This window comes from Eubalaena glacialis, chromosome 13, assembly GCF_028564815.1.
Source record: "Eubalaena glacialis isolate mEubGla1 chromosome 13, mEubGla1.1.hap2.+ XY, whole genome shotgun sequence".
Classification (NCBI taxonomy): domain Eukaryota; kingdom Metazoa; phylum Chordata; class Mammalia; order Artiodactyla; family Balaenidae; genus Eubalaena; species Eubalaena glacialis.
Genome location: NC_083728.1, coordinates 85,800,300 through 85,812,507, shown reverse-complemented (window position 1 = coordinate 85,812,507; position 12,208 = coordinate 85,800,300). Strand labels below are relative to the sequence as shown.

The window sequence follows — 12,208 nt, the reverse complement described above, 5'->3', positions numbered from 1 at the left end:
GACTGGTAAGCACCTTGATGATGGAAAATCAGACACACACGTTGATGTTTTCCTGAAACGGTGGCCTGGAGCTTTAACCAGGAAACGAGGTCAGTCTGGCCTGACTTGCTTCCGTGAACGTAAGTTGGTACCTGGTGAGCGGCGCCGCCTTTCCTTTTGGGAATCTCTCATGAATAACAGGTGGAATTTTGCCTTCTTCTCTTTCGGTAAATCACGATTATCTTCACCGATGCGTGGTCTTTGGGCACCACTCCATTTCCCCACAATCTCGCCACGCGTGTTACTCTTAATCCCTGGTCTAGGTACAAGGATCATCCCTCACAGTCTGGGAGAGGCCCACCTGGAGTTGTGTAGCATCGTCCTACAGCCTAGATGGTGGCCCTGCCCTGCAAAAAGTAGGTATTCAGTCAGAATCATAATTCCTCCGTGTTTTCCACCTTTAAAAAAAAAAAAATTGTTTTACACATAACATAAAATTCACCATCTCAGCCAATATAAAGTATATAATTCTGTAACATTTAGTACATTCATGATGTTGTGCCACCAATCACAACTATCTAACTTCAGCACATTTTTTTCATCGCCCCAAGAGGAAACCCTGTACCCATCAAGCAGTCACTCCCCATTCCCCCTCCTACCTGAATCTGGCAACTAGCAATCTGCTTTCTGTCTCTTATGGACTTGCCTATCCTGGGTATTTCGTATAAATGGAATCATACAATATGTGACATTTTGTGTCTGGCTTCTTAGCATCATGTTTTTGAGATTCATCCCTGTTGTAGCATAATCAGTTCCTCCTTTTTGTGTGTGGGTGTGTGTTTTTATCGTGGTAAAAATGTACATACCATAAAATTTACCATTTTAATCACTTATAATCAGTGGCATTGAGTACTTCCACATTGCTGTGTGACCATCACCACCATCCATCTCCAGAACTTTTTCATCTTCCCAAACTGAAACTCTGTCCCCATTAAACAATAACTCTCCACTTCCCCCTCCTCCCAGCCCCTGGCAAACACCATTCTACCTCTGTCTCTCTGAATGTGACTGCTCTAGGTACCTCATATAAGTGGAATCCAACAGGGTCTGTCTTCTTGTGACAGGCCTATCTCACTCAGCATAATGTCCTCAAGGTTCAGCCATGTTGTAGCAGGTGTCAGGATTTCCTTCCTTTCAGGGCTGAATAATATTCCATTGTGTGCATAGACCATGTTCTGTGTACCCATTCCTCTGTGGACGGACACTTGGATGGCTTCCCCCAGTGTTTTCCACTTTGGATGCTTGTTTCTTCAGTTGTCCTGGGTGCTTCACAGTCCTGGCCACCCTGCTCCCAACACAGGTTTGTACACCTATTACAGAGTTGATTGACATTTTTTAATCTTCTCAACTTTCTTACTCCATCTTCCTCTCCAGATCAGACTGCAGAAGAGCGAGTGCCTTTCCTTTTGCTAAACCCTTTGAAATCTGCATGACCCAGATAATTGGATTACTCACCACCTCTCCAGAAGCCAGAGGATGGTTGGGGGCTTTAGAGTGGGAGGGGAGGGGGAAGATGTGATCCTAATTTCAATAGTCCTCAGCTTATGAAGTAGATAAGACTCACAAAATACTGAAAAAAAAGAGAAAAAAATACTCTTAGTCTGTTCAGGCTGCCATAATAAAATATCATAGACTGGGTAGCTTAAACAATAGGAATTTATTTCTCACAGTTCTGGAGGCTGGGAAGTCCAAGAGCAAGGTGCTGGCTGATTTGGATCTCCATGAGGGCTCCCTTCGTGACTTGTAGATGGCCACCTTCTTGTTGTGTCCTCACATACTGGAGAAAAAGAGAGCAAGAGAAAGGGAGCCTGCTCTGGTGTCTCTTTTTTAAGGTCACTGATCTCATCATGGGGGCCCCATCCTCACAACCTCATCTAACCCTAAGTACTGCCCAAAGGCTCCAGGTACCATCACACTGGAGGTTAGGGTTTCAACATACAAATTTGGGGGGCACACAATTCAGTCTATAGCACATACCTTTTATAAAAGCATTTAAATGAGGCAAAGTATTTAGCCATATGGAGCCTAGCTAAGTGCTAAAGGATTGTAAGAAAGGATAACTGGATATCATTAGTTAAGGCAGTTTATATTTAAATATCAGTAAGATTTTTCGCTGGAGAGAAAGAAGTGTGACTTGGGAAGGGGAAGATGGAGGTTCCTAGACAGGTGAGTGGAACAAACAAGGTATCACGTGCTGATGAGGATGTCTGCTTGGAGAGGGCCGGGCCGAGCAGCCTTCTTCCTCTGTCAGCCCATCCACGTGTCAGGCACAGTGTGTCCACTGGGGGGGGAACAGCAGGATCACACGGTCCCTGCCAGCACAGAGCTCACTGTCTAGTGGTGAGACCAACAACAAGCAAAGGAACCAACAAGGGGATTTCAGGTTGAGAAAAGAGCCTCTACAGGAAATAACCAGGATGGTTGTGTCATGATAAAGAGGTACTGCAGGCCAAGGGGTGGGGAGATGCTTTAGATTAGAGAGGCTGCCTAGGGGGTGGTATTTGAACAGCCTGGAAAAGAAGGAACATCCAGCCTTGCAAAGAATGGGAGGCAAAAATCTGACCATTCCAGGCATAAGGAGCATCAGAGACAGAAAGAATTTTAAATGTTTGAAGAACAAAGAGGCAGCCCATGTGGTCGGGGTATAACAAGTAAGAGGGCGAATGGGAGTTGATGCCGGTGTAGGGCTTTGTCCGCCGTGTGGGAGGGCGGGCTTCATTGGTGGTGGCGGGCTCTGCTCCAGGTGGCGTGATCTCAGGTGTGGTTTATCAAGATCACTCTGGCTGCTGGGCAGAGAGCTGCTTGGGGAGGGCTAATCCACTTGGGAAGCTATTTCAGTGGTCCAGTGGGGACATGATAGAGGTTTGGGCTTGGCTGGAGGCAGAGGAGATGGAGAGATAACAGAGGGATTTGGGAGGCGGAAAGGGCAGCATTACTGATGGGTTGGATGGGAACATTGAGACAAAGGCAGCAGTTAAGGGTGACTTCTAGGGAGACTGGGAGAGGAATAGTTGGGCAGTGGGGCATGTTGGCAGAAATGAAGAGTTCAAAGCCATGGGCCTGGTTGAGATCACTCAGGAGCAGTAGAGATCTGGGGTGCAGCTGCCGTGGGGTAGAAAGCAAGGCAGGGGACTTCCCTGGAGGTCCAGGGGTTAGGACTCCACGCTTCCACTGCAGGGGGCTCAGGTTCGATCCCTGGTCAGGGAACTAAGATCCCGCATGCCACACGGTGTAGCCAAAGAGTAAGAAAAAAAAAGAAAGAGAGAAAATCAGGCAGGTGGATGGCATTGAGGCTGCCGAGTTGCTGAAGGTAGCACAGTGTGTGTGGGGAGAGGGACCTGGGTTTGAATTCTGGCTCCACCCACGGCTGCCTGTGCTTCTTTGGGCAACCTGACTTGGAAAATGGGTCAGATTGCCTGCCCTCCAGGGGAGGGAGGATCAGAAGCAAATCCCCAAGTGCAGCGCCTGGTAGAGGCTCAGCTGCTACCACTAATCAATCCGGTGACAACAACGACGACATTCTATTATTATTATTTCTGATCAAGAGAAGAATTCAAAAGACTTGATGTCGGACATCCACTTCCAAGTATCACGGCCAAGACCAGAGCAGTCTCACTCAGTGCTGAAGACTATGTTCGGCCTTCTGTGCCTCGCTTGTCTCTTCCCCGAGACTCATGTGACTGCGACTCGCTTCTGAATCTGTCATCCTCGCTCAGGCTGCCCCCACCTTTACCATGACGTGCCCCAGCAGTCTTTTGAGTCTGTCTCTCTCCGGCATCACAGCCCACCCTCCCCCATCGCCAGCCTTGTTCCTCTCCAGGAGGAGCTGACGGCCCGAAGCATCCCTTTCTGCCCTGCGCAGCAGGTATTAACAGGACCACCTGCCTCATCTGTTTACCCCAAGCCTCCAAACCTGACGCGGTGACGGATGCAGCGTGCAGCCCCTGTGCTGGGCAGCATCACCAAGGCCATTGGTGGTGGCCACCTCTGGCTTTGCTGAGCAAATGCCTCCCACCCACTGATGCCCTTTTCATTCCTTCTGTGTCCTTTCTAGCCTACTTCCTCCTTTCTCCTTCTGCCCTGCCTGGTCGCAGGTTTTCCTACACTTGGTCCGGACACTGGGCCCTCCGGTCCCTGGTTTTGGGACCTGCGTCCCGCACCGGGCACATCCTCCGTGCCTGCCCCTGCCATGGAACCTTTGCGAGCCAGCCCGGCCTTGGCAGCCCAAGCGCGGGTCCCTGCCAGCAGCTGTGTGCGTGACCTGACTGTGGCCAGCTGCCCCTGCAGCACGGGCCCAGGCCTGGCCCCCCGCAGAAGCAAGGCCCGAAGTTTTCCCATTGTCTGCAGCCTGGCTAAGGCTGTCCTGAGGGAGCAGAGGACAGGGACGGGGGCGGGGTGGGGAGGGGGGGGAACGGAAAGCCGCCCTTCCTACGGTGCCTGCTGATAATTGGCTCTCCGGAACCAGCCTGGGACACGAGGGCCAGCTGGGTCAGGAAGTGGTGTACAATGCTGCTCTTTCAGGGGGGACACTGCACGGTCTGAGGTCCTGTGTGACTCCGGCGAAATCTGTAGAACAGCCTGTTCTCAGAGGATGCTCTCTAACCTAGGCCGGAGGTGAGCAGTGGAGCCCCGAACTTCCCACCCTCTGCCCTGGGAGCGTCCCCCGAGGCATCACCCAGCTCCGAACCCAATTATTTACTTCAGAGAGAGTCTGGGGAGGGGAGGGAAAGAGAGCAGATTTTCTCAAGAGACCATGAATCACATACCTGGTACTTTTTAGAGGCAGGCGCACTGGGAAGCAGTCATTAAGTCCTTCATGATTTAATAATTTATTAAGACTCTGCCCTGCCTTAGCAGCTGTGGGCCCACGAGGGCAGAAGGCAGGGTCCTCGCCCTTGGAATTTTAATCTTGACGGGGAGGTAAGACAATATACTTGTTGTCAAACACACGAAGAGAAATAGGAATTTAAAAAGAAAGAAGACGGGGCAGCATTTGGGATGCAGAAGGAAGTGAGGGGCCTGTGGCGCGGGGTGGCATCCCAGGCACCGAGCATTGCACAAGTACAGGAAACTCAGCCTAGCGTGGAACTTCCGCCCTGGATGTGTCCGGTGTCTGAGATTCCAAGGGCCCTGGAGGACCACAGCCTGCCTTTACGGGCCCAGAGGCTCAGCCCTGCCTCTGAGCCCAAAAAGCCTTGCTACAGAAACTGGGCGGTGGGCCTGCAGCTGTGGGCTGGACCCTGCCCGACTTCTCGGTAGGGAAGCGTTGGTTGGAGAACTTTGGGCATGTTGGCTGCAGTAGGTGGGCACTCCCAGGAGCCTGCCAGAGCTGCAAGAGAAGGGTCTGGGGCAGTCCTGACCAGGGCAGACAAGGCTTGCAGGTGTCTTGTAGCTATTGATTTGGGTAGAGACTTCGTTCCATAGCCCAGTGCTAGGCTAGGTGCTGTGTTGGGGTCCTGGGCTCGTACTGGGGCTGTGACTCTGAATGTCCACACAGAAGTTGTTTCACACTTTCCTTTTTCAGGGCACTGAAGAGGTAACTCCTCAAGCTCAGGAGGACGGAGGGGCGTTTGTATCCGGTCCCTCCCCTGCTCAAGAGCCTTCTGTCGGGACTTCCCTGGTGGTCCAGTGGTTAGGACTCCGTGCTTCCACTGCAGGGGACATGGGTTCGATCCCTGCTCAGGGAACTAAGATCCCGCATGCCACAGCACGGCCAAAAATAAAAAACATAAAAACAGAAGAGCCTTCTGTGGATCTCAGTGTCCACCAGGTCACAATTTCTTGCCCTTATATCCAAAGCCCTCCATCATCTGAAGGACGTTTACAGAGTCTAACAGTGAGAAGGAACCTAAAAATCACGTAATCCAGCCTGAGCCTGTAAGTCTTTTTCACAGTAACCCTAAGGAGACGTTGCCATGCCTCTGCCTGTATTCTTCTAATAATGGGGCATTCTCTCTTTCATGAGACAGCTTTAAGTTTATCCAGAAACGGCCTGACTGTACTTCTACCCGTTGGTCTAGGTTTTTTTTTTTTTTTTAATTTTATTTATTTATTTTATTAATGGCTGTGTTGGGTCTTCGTTTCTGTGCGAGGGCCCTCTCTAGCTGTGGCAAGCGGGGGGCCACTCTTCATCGCAGTGCGCGGGCCTCTCACTATCGCGGCCTCTCTTGTTGCGGAGCACAGGCTCCAGACGCGCAGGCTCAGTAATTGTGGCTCACGGGCCCAGTTGCTCCGCGTCACGTGGGATCCTCCCAGACCAGGGCTCGAACCCGTGTCCCCTGCACTGGCAAGCAGACTTCGAACCACTGCGCCACCAGGGAAGCCCCCGTTGGTCTAGTTTTGATCCCTGGAGTTATTCCTCCTTCCACATGACCACCTTTAAGAATATTGATATTCCTCTAAGTTTTCTTCAGGCCCCAGGCTTATCCCAGTCCAGGTCGCTCTCTTTTAGAAGCAGTCTAGTTTGTTGGTTTCCTTCATAATGTACAAGGTCTAAAACTGAAGAGTGTTTTACCTGTGAATTTATCTTCAGAGAGAATTAGAACCATCCCCTCCCTCATTCTGAACACTGTATTCCTTTTAATACATCCAGAGCTCAGACTTGCATTTTGATCAGCCACATCACAGCGTTGCTTATATTAAGTTGGCAGCCAAATAAAACACCTAAATCATTTTCACAAGTGCTGCTTTGACTCATATCTCCCCTGTGCCAGCGAGTTTAGACCTACATATAGGAAGCTTCCTTTATACCTGCTGGATTGCATCTAGTGAAGTTTCACCCATTTTTCCAGTCTGTGGAAATCATTTGGACTCTGGTTCTGTGTCTCTGTGGTGTGGCGGGCCATGTCTCACGTGGGGATTGTGATCCAGAGCCTGAGCTGTGGAGCCCCACTTCCGAGTCTGAGTTCCAGCTCTACACTGGCTGGTAGAGCAACCTTGGGCAATTTACATAGCCTTTCTAAGCCTTGGTTTCCTCATCTGTAAAATGAAGATGATTAATACTAATACTCGTAGGATGTAGACTTATAAGACTTTAATGAGATAATTCATACAAAATACTTATTAACGCAGGGCTGGGTAGTAAGCACTCATTAGCTGCCGTTATCTTGATGATTATAACCACTGCTACTGCTAGTTTACTTCTTCAATCTTTTAAAAATGACTGTTTCTCACCCCAAGCCCCCCCAGCCTCATTGTCCTTTGCTTACAATGTCCCCTCAGCCCCAGATGCCTGCCTCTGTTCTGCCACCTGCCCAGCTTCAAAACCTCTGCAGCATCATTGATTCTTCCCTCTGTTGTGTCCCCTGTAACTGGGAGCTCCTACTGGCCAATCCTATTGGAATTGCTTCATAGCTCACCTTGTGTCGGGTTCTTTCCATTTCACTTCCATCTTTTAGGTTAAGCCCTTTATTCCTTCACTTCTCTGCTGTTAATAGCTGCCTCCTTCAACTCTCTTCCCTTCAGCTGCTTCCATCCTTTCCCGCCCCCTCCGAAGCCCACTGGCCCCCTGCACCCAGCACTACCTCCCTTTCTGCCTTCATCCCCCGTTCTGCCCTTGCACACACGTGGCCCTGCAGCAGAACCAGCCCTCGTGTTCCAAACCTTTCCAGAGCTGGGCTCGAGGATCCGGCCACCCGAATAGTATGACCTTGGGCAAGTGGCTTAGCCTTTCTGTGCAACAACCATAAGTGCCCCTCGAATCTGTAGGCAGCGTCATTGAGAGAAGTCAGTCAATGGCAGGGGAGGCACCGGGGACAGACAGGTGACCCCTTTCTTCCTTCGACAAAGTTTCCCTGAGCAGTATCATCGCAGTTTCACAGGATCTCTCCTTCCTTTCAACATGTAGAGTACAGGATATTTTCAGTTTTCAGACACACACACACACACACACACACACACACACACACACACGCAGTCTACAGTTACAAACTCATGGTATATTATTTTATGTGGCTTAAGGGAATTTTAAGGATTTTTTGTTTGTTTTTGTAAGCAAGGCTCATACTGACCACAAGCTTGGGCAATTGGTCTTTGGTCCATCAGTATAAATAGATATTTGTGGACCAAGTCTAAACCCCACCCATCACAGTCCTCCCTCAAGGCCCTGACGCAGTTTCTAGCATTTCCGGCCAACATGGATTTCTCTTTTTCCATCACAGCCTGTGCTACTGCTGTCTCTACCAACCCCCTAGAACTTGACCACATCCAGTTCGCACCTTACTGGATTTGCATCTCTTGGTGTCATCTTACATATTTAGGTCCCTTATAACTCCTTATGAACGCAGGCAACCTTTAAAGGCTCGGCAAATGTGGTCACTTTGCCCAGAGGTCTGTCTGCAGCCAGGATCCCATCATTGTTCTAGAGCCAGGAGAGAAACATAGTTGAAAGCGTGTAACTCACCTGAGGAAATCTGAAGGAAAGAGGATGATGTGGGACAGGCCTGGAAGCAGAAGCTGAGAAACAAGGTCCAAGGAAGGACTTGTGAAGAGGAAGCTGGAAGCACTGGGTCTCCACAGGACACAAGTGCTGCCTCACTGGGAGATTTTAGGGGGATAAACATTTTACTTCTTTCTTGCAGCATTTCTTATATGAGATTCCTTCTGGACTGGTCTTACCGTTGCACTGACAGCCAACAGCTGTGCTCAGTGGAGCCCCCTGCGTGTGCTGTAGGGAAGAGGGAAAGGAGTATCTGCACTCTCCTTGTCTTTGGAGGTGACTGAGCATGATGGGGAAAGGACCCTGTGTTAGTCTCCTGGGGCTGCCATAACGAATTACCACATAGCGTGTGGCTTAAAACAACAGAAATCTGTTCTCTCCCAGTTCTGGAGGCTAGAAGGTCAAAATAAGGGTGTCAGCAGGGCCATGTTCCCTTTGGAGGCTCTAGGGAAGAATCCATCCTTGCCTCTTCCTAACTTCTGGTGGTTGCTGGCCATCTTTCACATTCCTTGGCTTGTAGACACATCACTTTAGTGTCAGCTTCCATCTTCACCTGGCTGTCTTCTTCCTGAGTGTCTGTCCCTGTGTCTTCATCTGGCCTTCTTATAAGGGCACCAGTCATACAGGATTTAGGACTCACCCTAATCCAGTATGACATCATCTTAACTAATTACATCTGCAAAGACCCTGTTTCCAAATGAGATCACATTCACAGGCGCTGGGGGATTTGAACTTGAACGTGTCTTTTTTGGGAAGACACAGTTCAACCCACAACAGAGCTTATGCTATTAAAGAAGTTGAGTCTGGCTCACAGGCATAGAAAACAAACTTATGGTTACCAAAAGGGATGGGAGAGAGAGGTAAATAAATTAGGAGTTTGGGATTAACGTATACACACTACTATATATTGGGTTGGCCAAAAAGTTCGTTCGGTTAGTGAATACGTTGTTCAATAAAGTTCTTCGTGAACATGAAAAACGTCTTTTATTTGTACTTAAAACCAAACGAACTTTTTGGCGAACCCAATATAAAATAGGTAAACAACAAGGATCTACTGTAGAGCATAGGGAACTATACTCAATATTTTATAATAACCTACATGGGAAAAGAATCTGAAAAGGAATATATATATAACTGAATCACTTTGCTGTACACTTGAAACTAACACAACATTGTAAATTAACTATATCTCAATTTAAAAAAAAGAGTTGATTCTGGTAGAGGAAAAAAAAATACGTGCAATAGTGGACTTAAAGAACACACCCAAAAGTTATGTAAACCAGATATAAAAGACCATATCTTGGTATAACCTATTTTGTACCAAATATACTCATACACATATACATGTACATATACATATATGACATATACATAAGTATGTATTTTTTCCAGATGAAGATTCAAACACAAACAATAAAATACAAACAATAAAACAGAGGAAAACGTAAGAGTCTACCAGTATAAACATGGGGCAGGAGAAACCGTAAGTAAACATAGAAGCTATAAAAGATAAGATGAACATACTTCACTAGGTAAGGCAATCAACAACCATGAGAACATATAAGAAAATATTCAAAACTTACTAGCAGTCAGGAAATTACAAGTTCATGATGAAATGTCGCTACACCCGTAAGACCAGCAAAAATGAAAAGAAGTGATAACCCCTGTTGGAGGGGCTACTTTTGAACATCGCCAGTGGAAATGTGAATTGTTGGAGCCTGTTTACAAAGCCTGATGGCAGCCTTGTTTAGATCCTGATTAGAACAGCTGCAAGAAAGTTGTGGGGTTTTTTTTAACACAAGAGAGAAATGTGAACACTAACCATTTGATGACATTAAGAAATTATCCTTAAAATTTTAGGTGTGATCATAGTATTACGGTTAAATTTTAAAGTCTTTTTTTTTTTTTCTTAGAAGTTCATACTGAAATATTTACTGGTAAAATGGTATAACGCCTAGAATTTACTTCAGATAATCCAGGGAGCAAGGGAATCAGTGACCAATGGTATAAAGCAAGGGTCAGCACACTAGAGGTGCAGGCCAAATCCAGACCACCTCCTGGTTTTGTAAATAAAGTTTTATTGGAATTCAGCCACAGTCTTTCAGTTCCGTATTCATTTAGTATCGCTGAGGTGGCTTTTTCCCTTCAGCAGCAGAGCTGAATAGTTGTGATGAGACCATGTGACCTGCAAAGCCTAAAATATTTACTAACTGGCTCTACAGAAAATGTTTGTGACCCCTCACCCATAAGGATGCATGTTTGGCTGCAAGTTCATAATAATTGGTCCTGGGGACTGACTATATGAGGGCTTATTAGACTAATCATCATATTTGTGTGTGCTTGGACTTCTCCATAATGAAAAGTTTAAAAAAAAAAAAAAGTGGACCCAGTAATCTCACTCCTAGTACTCTATCCCTTGGAAATGAAAGCCTCAATTAATAAGGATATATGTATAAGGATGTTTACTAAAATAGTTTACTGGAAATAAATTGCCTCCCAATACGGGATGCTATAAATCACATCCACCCACGCCATGGAATATTATGTTATCTTTTTAAAGAATGAACTAGCGTTTTACCAGTTCAGTTGGAGAATGTTTCATGGGATATTTTCAAGTGAGAAGAGCAAGATGTAAAAAAGTCTGTGCATGACAGTCCCAGTTTTATAGAACAGTGACAAAAATAACCCCTTCGGAATGTAGGGGTGTGCGTGTGTGTGTGTGTGTGCGCACGTGCACGCGTGCAGGATGCATAACAGGTTGCTAACATGGGTTGGGGTAGAATGATGTCTGTGGAAGGAAGCAAAGCCAAACAGAAAAAGGCTGTATTTCAAAAAACAGCCTACATGATACGATCCCATGTATGTGTGTGTGTAAGTTATATTTACATGTATAACGTGCTTTGCTTACTTCAAAAGAGAGTTACGATTTTTAAAACGACCAGAAAGGGGTGAATATTCGTCATGTCCTATGATAGAAGTAAGAAAATAAAAGGGAATTTGGTTAGGAGCTGGAAAGTGCCCAAGAGCAGGGAAACAAGAGAGGAGAGTGACCACTGTCAACCCGGGCCAGCTAGGGTAGGCTCCGTGGAAGGTTCTAGCTGTGAGAGAGGGGTGGCCGGACGGTCTTTGAGCCACAGCCCCTCCCTGATCTCAGCGCCTCTTCCTCCTGCTCCCGGAGAAATAATGTTTCCCTGGGGGATGAAAGGCATCCCTTTGTGCAGGCTTTAATTGCCATGTTGGGCCAAGTGAATGAGTGGCATGCGGGCGCAGCAGCTGGGCACAGCCAATGCCAGGCAGCAAAGCCCGCTGCCTTAGGACAGCCCGGGCCAGCTGGCCTGGGAGTGCTGCCCACCTCTGCCCCCCGCAGGGGGCCCTGCAAGGGGACAGTGGAGCAGAGGGGTCTGTGGAGGGAGGGGAAGGGGCGGGGCGTCTGGGAGGGTCCCAGCCACTGTCAGAAGCTTATTCATCTCATCCTCCTTCCCCTCCCCCCTCCCTCTTGTTTTTCAGACTGTCAGCATCAATAAGGCCATTAATACGCAGGAAGTGGCTGTAAAGGAAAAACACGCCAGAAATATCCTTTTGGATGTTGCTCGGAGGACCGACCCCAAGGGCGGTCAAATGGCGGGGGGCGGGGGAGGGTGGGAATGAGGTCGGGGGAGACATCCTTGCTCAGCTTCAGGAAGGAGAACCGCCCCCCACCGGCCAGGCCCCAGCAGGGTCTGAACAGTGTGG

At 48.0% G+C, this 12,208-nt stretch overlaps 1 protein-coding gene across 3 annotated transcripts in view; it reads left to right on the top strand.

The window, feature by feature from the left end:
• The window catches only part of HIP1 (huntingtin interacting protein 1), a 152,854-nt gene that overhangs the window by 90,063 nt on the left and 50,583 nt on the right, over positions 1-12,208 (top strand). For all 3 annotated transcript variants that reach the window (XM_061210335.1, XM_061210337.1, XM_061210336.1), the window contains exon 2: positions 11,984-12,047. In XM_061210335.1, coding sequence (XP_061066318.1) covers positions 11,984-12,047 — 64 coding nt within the window. The remainder of the gene's footprint in view (positions 1-11,983; positions 12,048-12,208) is intronic.